Source organism: Lissotriton vulgaris, chromosome 6 (assembly GCF_964263255.1).
Source record: "Lissotriton vulgaris chromosome 6, aLisVul1.2, whole genome shotgun sequence".
In the NCBI taxonomy this organism is placed as follows: domain Eukaryota; kingdom Metazoa; phylum Chordata; class Amphibia; order Caudata; family Salamandridae; genus Lissotriton; species Lissotriton vulgaris.
In genome coordinates this window covers 1,353,185,948-1,353,207,217 of record NC_141694.1, presented here as the reverse complement: position 1 = coordinate 1,353,207,217, position 21,270 = coordinate 1,353,185,948, and the positions used below count along the sequence as shown (strand labels likewise).

The window sequence follows — 21,270 nt, the reverse complement described above, 5'->3', positions numbered from 1 at the left end:
TACTGTATTGGAGAGCTTATGATTGCATTGCTGCAATTAACTCTTTAGTAACGCAATGAGTTCTCCTCACCCAAAAAGGCTGTAACGTGAACTACTGTAGTGATCTGCTTGTTTCATGTCATATCCGCTATTTACCTCGGCTATTTGCTGTCACTGGCAGCTGCTGGATTTGTGAGTGGCTGTGCTTAGGAGTGCGCCAAATGCTGCACTTTACATTGAAACCTGGAACATATGGGGAGGTTACACCACTAAGACTATTAATGAGCCAATATGGCTTTGTAAAAGTTGTCATTCATAACAAATTAACATGCTACCTCCGTTTGCGAATGGAGCTGGATACAGAGCTGTATGCATGTTGACTAGCCACAACCTCAACTACGGAAGGTGGCCTTCAAACAGTAACGTGCACCCTCTGGGCATTTTGCATACAAACGGCATGTATCCTGTAACGATTAGCTAAATGAAAAGGGCAATTATATGGATGTTATGTGACTTATCTAGAAGCCACTTTACACCTGTCTTACATACTCAGGCTTCAGGCAGCACTGGTAACAATTTCATATAAAGTTTCATTAACACAGAAGATGTAATGCCTCCAAATCAGTTATGAAATGACATAACTCATCCATTTTCTCTTGTATCAAGAAGCAAGAAACAGTAATAGGCCTCTCAGTCACAGCATTAATCATCCCTCGAATAACATCTTTAAATGCTTTTCACAAATGCAACCATTTTGTCTGAAACTCCAGTTTGACAGTTTCTGAAAATAGAATTTCACAATGAAACACTGCATTTTCATTGTGCCTATGTAATCTAATTTCTCTCTATGGTTTCATGAAAAATTAACAGTATTTTTCGCAGAAGTACCATATTTTTGTTACTAACAAATACAAGTTTGGTGCAGAAAACGTCTTATTTTTAAAACAAATTCAAATGTGCCTATGCCTCACATGTACAGATTCTGCCTTTCATGCCTATTTCTCATTGTTAGAAATGGGGGTCTCTAGTTGGCAATGGTATACACCTTTGTCCAATTAGGGACCCTTGCTTCTAGTCAGGGTAAGGGGGATACACTCCTGAATAACCACTGCTCACCCCTTGGTAGCTTGGCACGAGCTGACAGGCTTATCCCAGAGGCAGCGTGTAAAGCATTTGTGAACACATAGAGTAATTCTGTGAAAACACTACAAATGGACACCACAGCAGTTTAGAAAAATAAATAATCTTTACTAGACTTAACACAAGGCCAAACGAAAAAAATCCACAATACTGTAATAAAAATATGACTTTAAAATGGTAGAAATAGCTTAGTTCAATGTAGATGGTAAAAGCGGCACTTTACTCTCAAAGTACCTTGGATGCATCAGGCAAAATAAACAAAAGGGGCGCAGGGATGGTGATGGGTTGGTTACTTGCTTCGGGGGAGGTGATGCATTGGTTTCTTACTGCAGCGCAGGGGAGGTGATGTGTCGGTTCCTTACCGGAGAGTAGGTGATGCATCGGTTTCTAACTGTGATCCGGTGCAATGCGACAAGATGGCACCTAGATGCGATGCGACGATCCTGTCAAGTCAAGTCAAGTCAAATAATTTATATAGCGCGCTACATACCCAGAGGGTCTCAAGGCGCTTGAAGAAGGGTGGGGAGTTACTTGTCGAATATCCAGGTTTTAAGTTGCTTTCTGAATGCTAGGTGGTTCTGAGTGAGGCGAAGGTGAATAGGAAGTGAGTTCCAGGTTTTAGCCGCCAGGTAGGAGAAGGATCTTCCTCCCATGGTGGTTTTGTTGATGCGAGGTACAGCGGCAAGGGCTTGGTTGGAAGAGCGTAGCTGGCGGGAGGGGGTGTAGAAGGAAAGTCGTGTGTTGAGGCATTCAGGTCCAAGTTCGTAAAGTGCTTTGTGTGCGTGGGTTAGGAGGCGGAATGTTATCCTCTTATTGACGGGGAGCCAGTGGAGGTTTTTCAGGTGATCAGAGATGTGGTCTTTACGCGGGATGTCTAGTATGAGTCTGGCTGATGCGTTCTGGATGCGTTGGAGTTTTTTCTGAAGTTTTGCGGTGGTACCGGCGTATAGGGTGTTTGCGTAGTCCAGGCGGCTTGTAACCAGTGCGTGGGTGACCGTTTTTCTAGTTTCGGTGGGGATCCAGCGAAATGTTTTTTTGAGCATGCGAAGAATGTTGAAGCAAGATGATGAAACGGCGTTGACTTGTCTGGTCATCGAGAGTGAGGAGTCCAGGATGACGCCCAGGTTCCGGGCGTGGTCCGTCGGGATGGGTGCTTTTCCAAGGGCCTCTGGCCACCAAGAGTCGTCCCAGGCGGAGGGGGAGGTACCTAAGATAAGGACTTCTGTTTTGTCTGAATTCAGTTTCAGACGGCTGTGCTTCATCCACTCGGCAACTTCTTTCATTCCTTCATGTAGGTTGGTTTTGGCGGTGTTAGGGTCTTTGATGAGTGAGAGGATCAGTTGGGTGTCATCAGCGTAGGAGATGATGTTGAGGTTGTGTTGGCGTGCGATGGCCGCGAGGGGGCTCATGTATACGTTGAAGAGGGTGGGGCTGAGTGAAGATCCTTGTGGCACGCCGCAAATGACTTCAGTGGCCTCTGACTTGAATGGTGGGAGGCGGACTCTCTGAGTTCTTCCGGCAAGGAACGAGGTGATCCATTCCAGTGCTTTTCCTTGGATTCCGATGTTTCTAAGGCGTTGTAACAGGGTGCTATGACAGACTGTGTCGAAGGCTGCGGAGAGGTCGAGGAGGATGAGGGCGACTGTGTCTCCATTGTCCAGTAGAGTTCAGATGTCATCTGTTGCTGTGATGAGGGCAGTCTCGGTGCTGTGTTTGGCTCAGAAGCCGGACTGTGAGGAGTCAAGGGATTTGTTGGTTTCGAGGAAGGCGGCAAGCTGGCTGTTGACGGCTTTCTCGATGACTTTGGCCGGGAATGGAAGGAGCGAGATGGGGCGGTAGTTTTTGAGTTCGGTGGGGTCAGCTGTGGGTTTTTTCAGAAGGGCGCTGAGTTCGGCGTGTTTCCAGCTTTCCGGGAAGGTGGCGGAGTTGAGGGAGCAGTTGATGACGTCTCGGAGGTGTGGTGCTATGATGGAATCTGCTTTGTTGAAGATGTAGTGAGGGCATGGGTCTGTGGGGAATCCTGAGTGGATGGAGTTCATCAGGCGGATGGTGTCCTCAGTGGAGATTGGGTTCCAGTCATTAAGTATGTTCAAGAGGGTGAAGGTACGGCAGAAGGTTGGGTGGGTTGGTCTCCGGGTTGGTTGTCGAAGCTGCTGTGGATCTCTGCGATTTTGTCGTGGAAGAACGAAGCTAGGGAGTCGCAAAGGGTTTGAGAGGGAGTGATGTCGTTGGAGTTGGCAGTGGGGTTGGTAAACTCTTTAACAATGTTGAATAGTTCCTTGCTGTTGTGGGCGTTGTTGTCTAGTCGGTCTTTGAATGCGGCTTTCTTGGCAGTCCGGATCAGTTGGTGGTGTATGCGGGTGGCGTTTTTGAAGGCGTCCCTGGTGCTGGTGTTTGGGTCTTTTTTCCAGGCTTTCTCAAGGGAGCGACAGAGTTTCTTGGATTTCTTAAGATCATCGTTGAACCAGGGGGCGTTTTTGCTGCCTAGTTTGATTTGACGTTTTTTCAAAGGTGCTAGGTTGTCGGCGCTGTTGGTTAGCCATTGAGTGAGGTTAATGGCTGCTTGGTTGGGGTTCGAAGAGTGGGCAGGGGGGTTTTGAAGAAGCGATGAGGAGATCTGGTCGATGGTGATTTTGTTCCAGTTTCTTCGCAGAGTAGGTTGAGGATTGTTAGACGGACCGGGAGGGTCGGCCGAGTACCCAGGGAGAGGTCTCCAGGGAGAGCCGTCTCCGACGATCGTACAGACAAGTAACTTTCCCCCCGCACAGACGGACACCACACAGGAGTAAGGTCAAACGATACTTTATCAGCAATTCTTTAAGTACGGTAGAATGGTACAAGGAGGTCTGGACTCAGGGGTCCCCTCGGTTCTGGTCTCTGGTTGGGAAAGGGGGTAGCGGGACAGTCTTGTTACCACTCGGGTGGATGAATAGCTCTCAATCCTCGAGCTCGGCGTTCTAGATGATCGGGCCGCGGCGGAGCCAGCAGGTCCCGAGATGATCGAAGATGATGAACGGGCCGCGGCGGAGCCAGCCGGTCCCGAGATGATCGAAGATGATGAACGGGCCGCGGCGGAGCCAGCCGGTCCCGAGATGATTGAAGATGATGAACGGGCCGCGGCGGAGCCAGCCGGTCCCGAGATGATCGAAGATGATGAACGGGCCGCGGCGGAGCCAGCAGGTCCCGGTGAGGATGGAAGCACAAACGGTCCGCGGCCACGCCAGCAGGTCCCGGGGAGGATGAAGGATGTTGCAAGTTGCGGCAGCGCCAGCAGGTAGGACGATGGTTCACGAGGCAGGGCTACGGCAGCGCCAGTAGTCCGTCACGGATGAGTTCTTCTCGGTGTCTCTCGACTCCAGGATACAACTGCCTTCCTGCTCTGGAGCTGCCCCAGTTATAGGGCTGGTGCCCTTTGATGTCCGGACCCTCGCACTTGGAGGTCGGGAGGTCCGGGATGAGGGAGCCCAGACACCCAGCAGGGGGGTGGAGCCAGCGCTCGGGGGAGCTGGGGCGATCGGCACCTGGCGGTGGGAGAGCCATCGACACCTCCTTCTCCCATTGACCTGGCAAGTAGTCCGCTCACCTCCTGGGTGGATGGTGGTGCCGGAATGTCTGAGGCCCGGCCAGGCCCAGGGTTAGGGTCGATCGGAGGCCACGAGGCCTCGTGGGGCAGTGTCCAAGATGGCGCCCAGATCGGGCGCGAGGGCCGGAAGGGAATCTGGTCCGGGAGGTCACGATGTTCGGAGGCAGGGGTCCCGGAGGGGACGGAAAGCGGGGAGGGGTGGCTGGTAATGTTCGAGGAGCCGGGCTCGGGCTCGGTTGTGCAGAGGGGGAGCGGGCCCTTCATGTGGCCTGTCCAACATGTGTCCCCCCCAGCTGAAGGCGGGGAGAGTCACCCATCCTCTTGGGGACTCTCCTCGTCGAGGCGGAAAAAGCGTGACAGGCCATCCGCGTTGGCGTGGTCTTGCCCAGGTCGATGCTCCACAGTGAAGTCCATCCCCTGGAGGGAGATAGACCAGCGTAGTAGTTTTGGGTTCTCCCCCCGCATCTGCATCAGCCACTGCAGGGGTCGATGGTCGGTTTGCACCCGGAAGTGGGTGCCGAAGAGGTAGGGTCGGAGCTTTTTGAGGGCCCATACTACAGCGAAGGCTTCCCTCTCGATGGTGCTCCAGCGTTGCTCTCGGAGCAGGAGTCGCCGGCTGATGAAGACCACTGGCTGATCACGGCCTTCGGGGTTCAGCTGAGACAGGACCGCCCCAATACCGTGGTCGGAGGCATCCGTCTGGACGATGAATTCCCGGCTGTAGTCGGGAGCCTGAAGTACAGGGGCGGAACACATGGCGGCCTTCAGTTGCTCGAAGGCTGTTTGACATTCAGGGGTCCAGTTGACCTTCTTTGGGTGATTCTTGGATGTGAGTTCCGTGAGGGGCCCCACTATGCTTCCGTAGTCCTTTACGAACCGCCGGTAATAGCCCGTGAGCCCCAGGAAGGCGCGTACCTCTGTCTGGGTGATGGGGGGCTGCCAGGACTGGATGGCGGCGATCTTGAGTTGCAAAGGGGCCACCAGGCCGCTTCCCACCTGGTGTCCGAGGTAGGTTACGGACCCCTGACCAATTTGGCATTTGCTGGCCTTGATCGTGAGGCCAGCTCGCTGAAGGGCCTGTAGCACCTCTCGGAGGTGGTGGAGGTGGTCGGGCCAATGGTGGCTGTACACAGCGATGTCGTCTAGGTAGGCGGCACTGAAGCCTTCGAGTCCGGCCAACACTTGATTGACTAGTCGCTGAAACGTTGCTGGGGCATTCTTCATGCCGAAGGGCATGACCTTGAAATGATAATGGCCGTCAGGAGTGGAGAACGCCGATCGTTCCCGGGCCCGGGATGTGAGGCCGATCTGCCAGTAGCCCGCCGTCAGATCGAAAATGCTGAGGTAGCGGGCAGCTCCCATGCGGTCGATCAGCTCATCCGCCCGGGGAATGGGATGGGCGTCCGCTCTGGTGACCGCATTCAGGCCCCGGTAGTCGACGCAGAACCGAAGTTCCGGTGTTGTGCCGGGGGCGGCCGCTTTGGGGACCAGTACGACTGGGCTGGCCCAGGGGCTGTCTGAGGACTCAATGACCCCGAGCGTGAGCATCTTGGTCACTTCTTCCTGGATGCAGGCCCGTACCCGATCTGGTACGCGGTAGGCCCGGTGGCGGATAGGGGGACTGTCCCCCGTGTCCACGTCGTGCACACACCAGGAGGTGACCCCTGGGGTGAGGGAGAACAGGCTGGCGAACTGCAGCAGAAGGTCTCGACATTCCTGTCGTTGTTCCAGGGTGAGGGCCTCCGAGAGCTGGACCCCGTCCACGGAGCCGTCTTTCTCCCGAGTCCGTAGGAGGTCAGGGAGGGGCACGGAGTCTTCCTCGGCTCCAGTGTCTGTGGCCATCAGGAGGCTGAGTTCTGAACGCACGAAATGGGGTTTTAGTCTATTAGCGTGGAGAACCCGGAGGGGGTTCCGTGCAGTTTCCATATCGATGAGATAGGTGACAGGGCCCTTGCGTTCGATCACTTTGAAGGGCCCCGTCCATTTATCTTGCAGGGCGCATGGCTCGGTGGGGGACATTACCCAGACTTGTTGGCCGGGTTCAAACTCGATGGAGGAGGCATTTTGGTCATACCACTTTTTCATGTCCTCTTGACTGGCCTCCAGGTTTGCTTTCGCCATCTCCCGGAATCGGCGGGTCTGGTTGCGGAGGGTTAAGAGGTACTTGAAGACATCCGGAGGGTTCTTTAGCGGGGGCATTTCCCAGCCTTCCTTGACTAGGCTGAGCGGCCCCCGGACTGGGTGTCCATACAACAGTTCAAATGGGCTGAAGCCGAGGGACTTCTGGGGGGCTTCTCGATATGCGAAGAGGAGGCATGGCAGTAGCACGTCCCACTGGCGACGGAGGGGCTCTTCCACCCCCCCAATCATCCCTTTTAGCGTGCGGTTGAACCGCTCAACGAGTCCGTTTCCTTGAGGGTGATAGGGGGTCGTGAATCGGTAGGTGACCCCACACTGTTGCCAGAGGGACTTCATATATTTTGAAATAAAGTTCGTTCCCCTGTCGCTGACGACTTCCCGAGGGAAGCCCACACGGGAGAAGATCCCCATCAGGGCCCGGCCGACTACCGGGGCGGTCACGGTTCGCAGGGGCACAGCCTCAGGGTAGCGGGTGGCGTGGTCCACCAGTACCAGGATGAACCGATGTCCTTGTGCGGTACGGGGGTCGAGGGGCCCCACAATGTCAATCCCCACTCTCTCAAACGGGGTGGTGACCACTGGAAATGGTTGCAAGGGGGCTTTCAGTTTGCGGCCGCTCTTCCCACTGGCTTGGCACGTGGGGCAAGATCGGCAATGCTGGAGGACATCATTCCTCATCTTAGGCCAGAAGAAGTGGGTCACCAAGCGGTTGTAGGTTTTATCTTGGCCCAGGTGGCCAGCCAGGGGGACATCATGGGCCAGGTTTAATAAGAAGTCTCTAAAACGGAGGGGCACTACTAGCACTCGACTGGCTCCCAACTCTGCGATTCTTTGTTCACTGTATAGTAGATCATTGTCCCAATAGACCCAATGTGTTCCGGACGTATCCCCTGCGCTCTGAGCGAGGGCTTGTTGGCGGAGTCCCTCGAGGGAGGGACAGGTCTTCTGCTCTTGGCGAAACTGCTCCTGGGTGGGCCCTCCCTCGTGATGCCACTGTTCCAGGCCGGAGAGGTCCGGAGGTTGGTCGAGTCCCTCGGGGGCTTGTTCCAGGGGGACGGTACAGTCGGTGTCTTCCACTGGAGCGACCGGGGGAGGAGGTGCCGGCCATTCAGGTTCCTCTGGTCGGAGATTGGCACGGGCGGCCATGGACCGGGTGGTGACACACGCCCAGTCCGGGACGCCTAACATCCCCAGGTGTTCCCTTCATTCTACAGCTGCCCACGGGGAGCTTTCAAGGTCGTTTCCGAGGAGGCAGTCTACGGGGGCGTCATCTCGGACCGTCACCTTCAACATGCCGGAGACCCCTCCCCACTCGAAAGGGACACAGGCCATCCGACATAGACTTTCCGAGTTATCGGCTGAACGGACAGGACAGAGAATATTTGGTAGGATCTGTTCCGGGGTCACCAGGTGACAGCGGACGGCTGTTACACTGGCCCCGGTGTCACGGAGGGCCTCGGCCCGGCGTCCATTGATGCTCACCCATTGACTGTACTTCCGGGTGTTAGCGGGTAGGGGGACCCGCGGGACCATGTCTCTCCCCCCTAAACAGGCTAGGGCCATAGCGGCTGGCTCCCATTCTTGATGCTCTTGCTCATATTCCTCCTGTTCCTCGGAGATCTGTTCTTCCCCCAGGGCAGCCGCGGCCACCTGGCGGGGTCTCGGGCTCTGGGCCTGTGGGCAATTTGGGTCGTTTGCGTAGTGGCCGACTCGCTGGCATCGGTGACACGTGACATTGGCTCTATATCCCGGTCGTGCCGGGGTGCTGCCCCGGTTGGCCGGGGGGTTGGTGCTGGCAGCGGGGGCGGTCGGAGCGCTGTCTTTTCCTCGTCCTTGGCCCCATCCTCCTCCTCCTCGGGGACGGTGCTGACCGGGGTAGTTCCGTTTCTGTTCATAGGTCCCCGGTCGGCCCACTCTGGTGATCTCCCACCGGTCAGCCTCGGCTGCGAGCTGCCGTGGATCAGTTAGTTTGCTGTCGAGGAGGTGCTGTCGGAGCTCGATGAAGCAATTGTTTGACAGATGCTCCCACACCATAAGATTAAAGAGCTGTTCGTAGGTTGTGACATTGCTGCCTTTAATCCACCCTTCGAAGGCTCGGCTGAAATAGTTCACGTATTCTACCCAAGTTGTACCCGGGATGCGGGTGCAGTCTCTGAACTTTTGGCGGTACATCTCGGGTGTGAGCCCATAGCGGGTGAGGAGGGCCGCTTTCATGTGGTCGTAGGAGGTCATTAGATGGTCCGGAAGCTGTAGCAGGGCGTCGCGGCCCTCATTGACGAATCTCCCCCATAGACCGGCCCCCCAGTCGCTTCGATCGATCCGGTGGGAGGTCATAGCTATTTCGTAGGCCTTGAACCATTGTTGGATGTCGTCGTCTCGGAAGTATTCTCGAACGACATCCTTGGGGATGTGCACTTTCTTATTTGCTGCCCCTGGGGTGCGAGGTTGCTCGGTCACCCCTGATTCCTTGTTCTGCTTGCGTAGGTCTATCTCAGCTAATTTGCGCTCGTGTTCATATGTCAGTCTCTTTTCCTCGAGTTCTATTTGCCTCTGTTTCTCCTCTCGTTCTTCTCGGAGCCTCAGATGTTCTAAGTTCAGTTTCTGTTCGGCCAACTTGAGTTCCCCATCCATTTTGAGCCGGGCCATTTCTAGTTCATGCAGTCTTGTTCTTTCTCGTTCCTGGATCTCGTCTTGCGAGAGACCCGTTCTTCGCTCCTCGGGAGCCGTGGTGTCTTTCTCTGTTACTGCGGCATTTTGGTCCGGGGGTCTGACGGTACCGGTTTCTGCCCAGGACTCCAGGGCATGCTTGAAGTCGTCCTTGGTACTCAGACCGGTGGTAGCGATACCCAGTTCGATGCAGAATTGTTTCAATTCACGATGGCTGTATTCCTCTAATTTCTCCATCTGGAATTTCTCTGCGGACATTGTGGTTTTGTTGTGGGGTGGGCTACTCTCTGTACGATTATGCGTGGATTCGGATCGCGCCGCTGGCCACCAATGTTAGACGGACCGGGAGGGTCGGCCGAGTACCCAGGGAGAGGTCTCCAGGGAGAGCCGTCTCCGACGATCGTACAGACAAGTAACTTTCCCCCCCCACAGACGGACACCACACAGGAGTAAGGTCAAACGATACTTTATCAGCAATTCTTTAAGTACGGTAGAATGGTACAAGGAGGTCTGGACTCAGGGGTCCCCTCGGTTCTGGTCTCTGGTTGGGAAAGGGGGTAGCGGGACAGTCTTGTTACCACTCGGGTGGATGAATAGCTCTCAATCCTCGAGCTCGGCGTTCTAGATGATCGGGCCGCGGCGGAGCCAGCAGGTCCCGAGATGATCGAAGATGATGAACGGGCCGCGGCGGAGCCAGCCGGTCCCGAGATGATCGAAGATGATGAACGGGCCGCGGCGGAGCCAGCCGGTCCCGAGATGATTGAAGATGATGAACGGGCCGCGGCGGAGCCAGCCGGTCCCGAGATGATCGAAGATGATGAACGGGCCGCGGCGGAGCCAGCAGGTCCCGGTGAGGATGGAAGCACAAACGGTCCGCGGCCACGCCAGCAGGTCCCGGGGAGGATGAAGGATGTTGCAAGTTGCGGCAGCGCCAGCAGGTAGGACGATGGTTCACGAGGCAGGGCTACGGCAGCGCCAGTAGTCCGTCACGGATGAGTTCTTCTCGGTGTCTCTCGACTCCAGGATACAACTGCCTTCCTGCTCTGGAGCTGCCCCAGTTATAGGGCTGGTGCCCTTTGATGTCCGGACCCTCGCACTTGGAGGTCGGGAGGTCCGGGATGAGGGAGCCCAGACACCCAGCAGGGGGGTGGAGCCAGCGCTCGGGGGAGCTGGGGCGATCGGCACCTGGCGGTGGGAGAGCCATCGACACCTCCTTCTCCCATTGACCTGGGAGAGGGGGAGCGGACCCTTCATGTGGCCTGTCCAACAAGGATGGTTGTGGGTTGTGGTCTTTTTGTAGATAAAGTGAACGCAGCTGTGGTCCGTCCAATGGAGAGCTGTGGTGTGACTGAAGGAGATATGTTTGCTGGAGGTGAAGATAGGGTCGAGTGTGTGACCTGCGTAGTGAGTGGGGGTATTGACAAGTTGTTTGAGTCCGAGGTTGGCGAGATTGTCCAGAAGGGTGGTGGTGTTGCTGTTGTTGCTCTTTTCCAGGTGAAAATTGAGGTCTCCCAATAGAATGTAGTCCTCGGAGGGGAGGGCGTGTGGGGTGATAAAGTCAGTGATGTCTTCACTGAATTGTGCACGGGGTCCTGGTGGCCTGTAGAGGAGGGTGCCTCTGAGTGTGGTCTTGGGGTCGGTGTGGATCTGGAAGTGAAGGTGTTTGGCGGTAGCGAGGTTGACGTCAGAGCTGGTTGAGATGAGGATGGAATTCTTATGGACGATAGCGATGCCTCCTCCTGTTTGGTAGGTGCGGTCTTTTCGGATGATCTTGTAGCCTTCCGGGATGGCGATGGTGATGTCTGGGGCTGAGGAGGCGTTCATCCATGTTTCTGTTAGGAAGGCGACATCCGGAGAGATGGTGTTTAGTAGATTCCAAAGGTCGATGGCGTGTCTGTGGACCGAGTGGGTGTTGAGCAGGATGCATTTTAGGTGGTTGGTGTCAGATCTCTGTTTGGTGTTGGTGAATGAGGAGTTGGTCTTGGTGCCGTCATACTTGCAGGAGTTGCATGTGAAGGGTCCATGGGTGTGTCCAGGTGCGGCTTGGGCGCAGTTGGGGAGTCGGCCGGGGTTTAGGGCTAAGAGGGTGAAGGCGTCGTATGTAATGCGGGTGGGGTGGGTGGTGCGGGGGCCAGGGGGTCTGGCGCTGGGCGCGGTCCAGGTGCGGACGGGCGTAGACGGGCTTACCTTTGGCGCACCTTCGGCGCGACCGCTGCGCGTGAACGCTGCGCGCAAAAGCATCTGTCATAAGTGGGGGGGGAGGGGCGAGGGAGGAGCAGCTGGGAGGCGGGTGCGTGGTGGAGGGGGCGGGCTCCGGGCACAACAACAACAATAATGGCGGCTGGAACTGAAGCGCCGACCGGGTTGGGGGAAATTGAACAAATGGCGTACTTGATGCGATGCGACAATATGGCGGCGATGCGTTGCATGCCCAATGGCCATGCGGCGAAATCGGTGATCTTTGTAGTCGAGACAGGCCGTGCAACACGCTTCTCCGGTGATGCTTCGGCGACCTCTGCGGCAGCGGCACGCTTCTCCGGTGATGCAACACACTTTGTCTGTGGTGCGATGGCGTACAGCTGCGACAGCGGCATGCTTCTTCTGCGATGCGACGGCAACTGTCGTGGCGGCAACACGCTTTTCCTCGTTGCCAACGACAAACAGACTCTAGCGGTCCTAATCAGCTGCAGGCACCTCTCTATAGGTTAGAATTCCCAGCAAGCAAATTTAGGGAGAGCTGGGAGTGAAGTTCTTTTCTCCTTTCCTTGGCAACAAGTAACCACTGCAGGCCAACCCCAGACAGCAAACAGCACAGGGGCAGTAATCCTCCTTCAGCTTCTCCGATTTCTTCTCCTTGGCAAAGGGTCCTCTTGATTTCCCAGAAGTGTTCTAAAGTTCTGGGGCCTGGGCACAATATTTATACTGCAAAATCCTGTGTTCTCTGAAGGCAGAGAGTGTCTGTACCTAGTCAAAACCAGTTCTGTCCTCCTGGGTGCAGCTTCCTGGCAGGGGGTGGAGACTGCATTGTTTGAGAGCAGACCTGGCCTAGGTAGCTGAAAGGAAATCTCCGCCCCCTACTCTCTATTTTATGAGGGCTCAGGGCAGTGAAAGGAAACCTCTTCCCCGAACTCTCCATTCAATGCAAGTCCTATTCGGCCCAGCCCTGACCCATCAGACTGCTGGAGCTAAGGCCCTCTCCAGCCCCCTGTCACTCACAAACCAGATATGGAATACACAAACCTAGCAGAGACAACTGGATGGTTAGGCAAGAGAATACCTACTTTTTAAAAGTGGTATTTTCAAACACAGAATGTAAAACTCACCCTCAAAGATGTATTTTAACATTCTGAGTTCAGGCATACTAAACTCGAATTTCTATCTTGTTCCCTGGGTCAGTTAGGATTATAAGATGTTATAATCAAACTGCCCATTCTTCCCTATGGGAACTGGTAGCCTTGCAATAGTAAAAAACGAAATTGGCAGTAATTCACTTTCAGGACATGCCACACACATCAGGGTATGTCCTATTTTTTACATACAATGCACCCTATCTATGGTGGTACCTTGGGCCTACCTTACGGGTGACTAACATGCAGAAAAGGGAAGGTTTAGGGGCTAAGAGACCTGACAGTGATTTAGCGCTATATAAATACCAATTAACATTAACACTGGCAAGTGTGTGCACTTGCCAAGTCGGCATGGCAGTTCCAGACCGCACACAGGCTCTGCAATGGCAGGCCTGAGCCATACTTTACAAGCTGCTTCTGTAGGTGGCACAACCAGTGCTGCAAGCCCAGCAGAAGCTTTTGATTTACAGGCCCTGTGCACACATGGTGCACTGTACTAGGCTCTGACAAGTAACTCAAATAGCCAATCATGGAGTCACTAATCCATTACACCAATTTACAATAGGGAGCATATGCACTTTAGCACTGATCAGCAGTGAAAAAGTGCCCAGAGTCATAAAATAATAAACAACAGGTCAGAACAAATACAGGAGGAAAGCAAAAAGTTCAGGGATAACGCTGCAAAAAGGGCCAAGTCCAACACTCATTATCATCAGATCCCAGGTCAGTGCTTGATTTGTAAAACAAGAAGGGCTTTGGGCCCAACGTTTTTAAGCCCGCTGCAGTGTCATAATATTGGTGGGTGCTGAATACCAAGGGTGTGCAGTCTTGATTCCACCTCGTACCTCTGTCATCTCTACACCTTATACATCACTCCTGCAGATTCCTTTTCATCCTTGCTGTCTTTTATTTGTCACCGTTTTTCTGCCTTATCTCTTCCTTTTCCCCTTTTGTGTTTGTGAAAGTCTGCAGAGGAAAAATAAGTACTGATCCCCAAAAAAGATTGGTGGTGGACCCTACCTTCAAACACAATAAGGTGATGGACGAGGCGTGGAAACATTTCAGGCACTCACCCCCATTCACTATTAGATCTGGGTTAAATCCATCATTGTTCTTGTGCACACTTCGCCACCCCAGTGCAGACCCAGCCATATGCAAATCAGTGTACACTCTGCTGCATGGGAACATTCCAGCCAGAACTGCAAGGCCAGGTCCTACCTGGACCGGAAACAAGTATTCTGAGACCAGTTTTGGGTAAAAGCCCTCATCAGCCAGGCTAGCTTGAATCCAGTGGCAAAGTGAGCAAGGGACCAACGTCTGAGCATACACTGCCAACTTAGGGCAAACAAAGCAAATACAATAAAATGATTCACGGAGCGCTGAAAATTTTCAGGCACTCACGCCCAGTCACTATTAGATCTGGTTAAGTCCATTATCGTTCTTCTGCTAACTTCACCACCCCAGTTCAGACCCAGTCATATGCAAATCAGTCTTGACTCTGTGCTTCATGGGAACCATCTAGCCTGAACTGGCAGACCAGGTTCTACCTGGCCCGGAAACAAGCATCCTGATAGCAGTTTCAGGTTAACACCTCTCATCAGTCGGGCTAGCTTAAATCCAGTGACAAAGTGAGCAAGGGGCCCAGGTCTGGGCATACCCTGCCAATTTAGGGTAAACAAAGCAAACACTAGAATATGATGGACGGAGCACTGAAACCTTTAAGGCACTCACCCCCAGTGACTATTAGATCTGGGATAAATCCACCATTGTTCTTCTGCTCACTCCGCCACCCCAGTTCAGACCCAGCCATATGCAAAAATGTAATGACACCATGCATCATAGGAACAGTCCAGCCCAAATTGCCAGTCCAGGTTCTCCCAGCACTGGGAACAAGCATCCTGGGACCGGTTTCGGGGTGACACCCCTCATCAGCCAGGCTAGCTTGAATCCAGTGGCAAAGTGAGCAAGGGACCAACGTCTGAGCATAAACTGCCAACTTAGGGCAAACAAAGCGAATACAATGAGATGATTCACGGAGCACTCAGGCACTCACGCGCAGTCACTATTAGATCTGGTTAAGTCCATTATCGTTCTTCTGCTAACTTCAACACCCCAGTTCAGACCCAGCCACATGCAAATCAGTCTTGACCTTGTGCCTCATGGGAACAGTCCAGCCCGAACAGAGGTTCTAACCATTTGCCAGAGATAGAGTTATTTTCAGGATGTCTGGCCACTATAAGTCAACAATAGGCACCATTGGGTCATGGCCAACATCAGGCAAGGGATAGCCACTATTTTGTCAAGAATTTTCACAGTTTATGAAGGATGAGCCCCTATTATGCCTTAGATAGTAAGAAAGGCAACCCAAAGCCCGAGTTTGTCATGAGTGACCTACTTTTGTGTGTGTAATAGCTGGAAGTTGTAATAAATACCATAGGATGTCATGGATGGGCCCCTATTATGTGTATGATAGCTAACATGTCACCATAAATGACCAAAGTGTCTGATAGATGAACTCTTCTTTTCTATGGTAGCCTTAACATCATTCTGAGTATTCATAGTGCGAGATATCCAGAATGACTCAATGAATGCCCCTAAATGATGGTCACATTATATGTAGGGCAGGTAAAATGTTGGCAATAATGCCCCAGTGGGATAGATTATACAAGGGTCACCTCTTCTCAGTAGCTATACACCATTAAAACACACACAAGCAGGCAGGCCCACACAGATAGGCACATGCATGCCCAGACAGACAGACAAGACATACATGCACACTCACAGACACACAGTAAGAATCAGAGACAATAACAAGAACTAGGAAACTCATAGGCATATTCCTATAGTATTAACCTACATCTGAAAGAGATATTTTACCTTATGGGTCATAAAATGCTGTTTGCTTCATTTGTAGCTCTTTCTGTGCAGCCAGTTTTCTCTGATTTTCGCAATAGACATATCCTCATTATCATTTCTAAAACGGATCATTTGTCCAATTTTCAATTAATCTCGTATAATACCATGTATGAGTGGGGCTTTACCACATCTTTTCCATCAATGATTCTAGGGGAGAGTGTGGAAGAGAACGCCAATGTTGTGGTGAGGTTGCTTATACGTCGCCCTGAGTGTTTTGGCCCAGCTTTGAGAGGAGAAGGAGGCAATGGTCTGCTTGCTGCTATGGAAGAAGCCATACAAATATCACAAGATCCAACTAGGGACGGCTTGTCACCAACAACTGGATCTGCGAAATCTCAGTGAGTCAAAATTTGATTTTTAACGTTCTTTCTCCCATCACACCTATGTTGTGTCTGAAAACGCTGCATCTTTCTGGCTCATGACCGGAGTTTGTTAAATAAACATTTTCATTTATTTTATACGCCTGCACATATTTTAGGATGACATTGGACAGACTAAGCTCTTCGATTTTTATAAAAATGTTTACATAGTTTAATTTATAACTTTTGTGTTAAAGATTCAGATTTGAATTTTGTTGTTGAACATGCATGAAATATGCTGCTTATAAATGTAACATTACATGAGTCCCAGTGATATACATCACTTATGCGGGTTGTTCACCAGAACTGAGTATAATGAATTATATGTTTCTTGTGTCTGTCGCAGTATTTTATTTATATTTTTGCCAGCATTTTTATTATGTCATTTTCATTTTGATATTGATGCATTTACATTTTTTTGCTCCAGACTAATAGCCATTGTTCATGTTTTTTTTTCCTGACATGTATAATTCAATCCGTAAACAAACTACTTGTAAAGGTTGGTACATATTCGTTGACATCTTAGTTTCAAGACAGCCTCAGAATTAGCCTTGTGGTAAGAGTTAGGGGTACTAATTTACTATTGTGACCGAAATACAATGTAAACAAAAACCTCTAGACCTCTTTGAAAAGTACAGAGTAATGGTGGAATACCCAGAAAGGCAGGGAGGTAGAATATCAAGGCACCGACAGTGCAGTTGCTCTGCCCTGTGAGGCATTGCCACTGCTTCTCATGGAATAATGCAAAAGACACAGACTTGATGGACGGAATGCTGAACAAATGAAAACATTTACCCCCAGTCAAGAGATCTGGGTTACATTCAACATTATTTTGCTCTCTTGAAATAATGGCACACAGCTTTGTTTCTAGGTACGTTTTTGTGTTTGCTCCCATTTAGTCAGAAGGAGGCTTGTTAGGAAGACTGCCTATATTATAGTAACAAGGAATGGTAACCTTTCTCTTTCTCCTTTGTGCTAATTCTAGGGGGTGATCAACTGAGATCACTTGCTGTCAGAACCCTTTAATAGCAGAATTCCTTGAATCTAGTCCTTGAAGTGCGAAATTTCCATTCACAAAAATTGCAACTGGTGGCGCACTGACGTATTGCAAATGGGAAGGAATTTTGCAAACCGACTTATGTACTAATAAATCGGTTCACAAAATTCTGACTCATAGTAGGCTGCAATTTGATCTGTCTCATCAATATTCATTAGGTAGTTCATAACTAGTGTCGCACTATGAAATAATGTCATAGCAAGGATGGTGGCCTGCTGGGGTTAGTAGACCACCATTTCTGTGATTGCATTTTAATTAAAGTCAACCTTTTTTGTTTAAATGCAGCCTATTTCCCTAAAGGAAACCAGATTGCATGTGTTAGCTTGTTTGAGAGTTGGCAGTGATACTGTGGGCCACTGAGGACTCCCCAACAAATGTTTTTTAACATTCACAAAGGGGAAGGAGGTCTAAGGGCACCCCTTCACATTCATAAACAGTTTAACACCTCCTTTGAGGTGTTGGTAATCGGATTTCAGTCCCAAAACATTGACATATGCCTTAACAAATTGCTATTTGGAATGGACGTCCCAAACAAGTCCCTTTGAAATAGCAATCTGATATGGCTTTCTTAACCCATTTTGTGGTTCGGAAACATGTTACTGATTTGGAAAATGGGTTAGGTATATAACAAAAAGCCATTTTGTGGTTGCAAATCCTGTGATTTTGCAATTTGCAGATTTTGCAACTGTAAATTGGCTTTGTACATGAGGGCCCTAGTTATGCCTTACTGGAAAATGTATCATGTGGGATCATTTGAAACTCTAGCTACAAGGCTGGCTTTTTGATCTCATGAGTAATTTGTATTTGCCAGATTCATTTAATAGGTGTATGATTTCGAGCACTGTATTCTCACTTATACTGGGAATGATTCTCATCAAGCATCACCAAAACCAATAGATCTTGCCTTGGAAAGTAAGTAATAGAGATCAAAAGGGTTAACGTAATAATACAATTTAAAAATGATGTGGTCTATAAGTGACGTTCAGGATGGAAAAATGATTGTTACAAAAGTTCAGGAAACATGAAATAAAAAGCAAAAATATAACTGAGTGATTAGCCTACAATGCAAGAGAAAATGCCATTGCTCACTCCAGAGAGCTAATGGCTTAAGCAGGGTAACCCACTATTCCAAGCTTTAGGCTCTGGTCACCAGAACCAAAATGTGAATGACACTTGAACAGACCAATAGATAAATAGGCTGACTGAAAGACTCTATATGTGTAAATATAAATGTATTTTTATTAGGAATTATTCGAAAAATATATCACTGGCGAGATAGCTAAATCTGTCTCTAGGCAAGGCCTAACAATCAAGTCGGGACAATTAAGATATACTCCCAACAGAGTGGTTCATCATGTTTGGGTGTCTTACATCAGTGCTACGCAATGTTAAAGAAAAGAATCCTGAGAACGTTTTTTTATTTAGGTGTGCAGCGTGTTCATACTTTATATGTGCCTCATAGAGAACTTCAAAGGCGATTTTCTTTTCTACCAACAATGAATTTACTCTTTTCAATGCAGGTTTTAAGTGGTGACCCTTTGAGATACTGAAGCAAAGCCCAGTCTTACTGAGTGGTTCTGTAATCACTGCATTTTTAGCCATTTTGTCGGCAGTCCCTACTATACTAAATTACAGTAGACAAGCTATGCCACTACCAAACATCTCTCCAAGTTTTAGTCCCACCATTGCACATACTCTTTCGGGCTCTGTTATACCAGTTTCTTGAAAGTTTCTTTAACTTTTTATGAAACGTATTGGCATAAGGAAGGTTATGTCAGTATGTTGGCAGGAGAATGCATCTATCTAAGCCGACTACCAGTCCAGCCACCATTGAACAAAATGTAATAGCCACATACCTACCATTTAACTTTAACATGACCTCCTGTTCAGCATTTCACTAGGGACATTCCAAAGTGCAGTACTCCAGGTGTGAACCTGCAAAATCAAAGGCAGACTGTATGAGCTACTTGGGCTTAATTTGAGCCGATGGTTTCTGATGCTTGTAGCCAGAACTTATTTGTCAATACTGCACTTACTACAACCTGCCACTTGGTGATACTGTTTGTCGAATTTAGGGATGAGCACACTAGCAGTTTTATATTTATTCAACATATATTGAAAATGACTATAACCTGCTGCCCAAGCCTCTGTTATAGCTTTGGGGACCTGGAATAGTCTCAGTTGTTACCTTTGTACAAATGTGATGGTTAATAGTTGTGTTGATACAGACTTCTGCATCGCTGGCAGGGGAATTGGGTGGTGCAAGCTGTAGTGGCCTACTGGCGAGGACCCTGGCACTTATTTTTTTTCACAAATTAAGCACACTCATATGTATATGTACAAGCCCCTATTGCCATGAGAACGTGTCTTTTTCAGATGTTGCGGTGGCGATAGGGGCTTCACCTTATTTACAAGGTAGCGTTAAGCCACTTAATATTGCTTAACGCTGCCTTGTAATTAAGGCCACCTTTCACACTATGCTTAGCGTGAAAGGGAAGGGCAACAGGTGTTGCTGTGGGCATTCCACCCCAATACCCATTGATGTTGACGCTGCCTTCAATTTACAAGGGTGGCGTAAATAGGAGGCAGTGCCAGAATTAAGACCAGGGAAAACCTGGTCTTACCCTGGCGCAACAACGATAAATTTTACATTTCTCCTCCTTTTTGTAGTTTTCACATAAAAAGGTCCCCCTTCCTGCAGATAAACAATCATTTTTTTAAAATGCTGTTTTGCAACTTCTGTGTGTGCTGCATTAAGCAGCACACATAGAAGCTACACAACTGCATTTTAAGATTGTTTATGTGCAGGAAGGGGGCCCTTACTTCACATAAAAAATGTTCCCCTGAACACAGGCACCCTTGCACTGCGGTGCAAGGGTGCCTGCATTGGCGCTAAGCTGCTAAACTTAGCACCAGTGCAGGGGGAAACGCAGGGCTGCACCATATCCTCGTAAATAAATATGATGCAGCCCTGCGTTTCAGAAGTGGCAAAGCGTGTCGTTAAGCCAAGGAGGCTAACTATATGCCCGCCACTTGTGCATATGCCCCCCAGTTAGCGGCAAGTTGAGTACTCGTCCATTTGTAGTAAATGGCCCACTTTTATGGTACTCACAGGGTTACTGAGTTATAGCTTTTGATATCGAAGACTGTCATGGATTTCCAGGAGTACACAAATGTGCAAAATTTGTGCAAGTAGAATTTCCTGCAGGTGATAAATTTGGAATGTGTGCATGGCATGGAAATATGAACTTTCATGACTGTTTTTTTCTCCAGCGGTAAAATATATTTTCAGGTCAAGAAACTACCTGAAATCTGTTCAGTACTCACAAACTGTGCCGTTTGTAGGTGTTGGCTGAAATTTTCAGCCACCGCCTTTTTTAACCACCCACACTCCTACCACTGAATTTATATATGTGAAAAATCCATCACGGTGATGGTGGCTATTCATATCCACACATGCCATTTGGAAGAAAAAAAATCCAGATGAGATGTATCATACTGTTGAGTTTATTCCTGTACAGTGAGACTCAGTTTTACAAAAATGTTTGTGAATTGCGCTCTGTGGATCGGCATGGATGCCAGTAGTTAGTTTAGGGTTCTAGGCAGGTGGCCACTAACTTTTCAAGTGAACCATTCTTCCCATTTCATATAAGATGCCATAATGCATCTGCAAATGCTTCAGTATTAGCCATGCTAAGGCTAAGCATGTGTTCAAATGCTTTTATTTAATTAACCAATAAATAATAAATAAATAACAAAGATTATGTTAAACGTGTTCTTTTCTTTCACAGTAAGATTACATTATTTCCCCAGATTCATAGCATGTTGAAGAGGCCAGGATTGAGCCCGTTTTCCAATGTTAGTACCACTGCAGGTCTAACAATTAGGCCCCACCGCACCCTCTCCTCATTTTTTAGATCTCGCATGATCCAGCGCATGCACTGGTCTGGCCGAGACATTTAGTAGGTGAGTTTCAAAGTGCTGCTGGAGTGCTACACGCTTGCGTTCAAGCGAGCGTGCGCGCGCCAGACGCCATCTGTCTTCTATGTCACTGGTCATTAAGTTGCTTGTTTTTATTTCCCG

The 21,270-nt window shown here is 49.9% G+C and overlaps 1 protein-coding gene across 1 annotated transcript in view; it reads left to right on the top strand.

Moving 5' to 3' along the window:
- Positions 1 to 21,270, top strand: part of RYR2 (ryanodine receptor 2) — a 3,481,211-nt gene that overhangs the window by 1,835,238 nt on the left and 1,624,703 nt on the right. Inside the window, exon 46 of the mRNA XM_086925791.1 lies at positions 15,923 to 16,109. Within this exon, the coding sequence (XP_086781917.1) occupies positions 15,923 to 16,109 (187 nt within the window). The remainder of the gene's footprint in view (positions 1 to 15,922; positions 16,110 to 21,270) is intronic.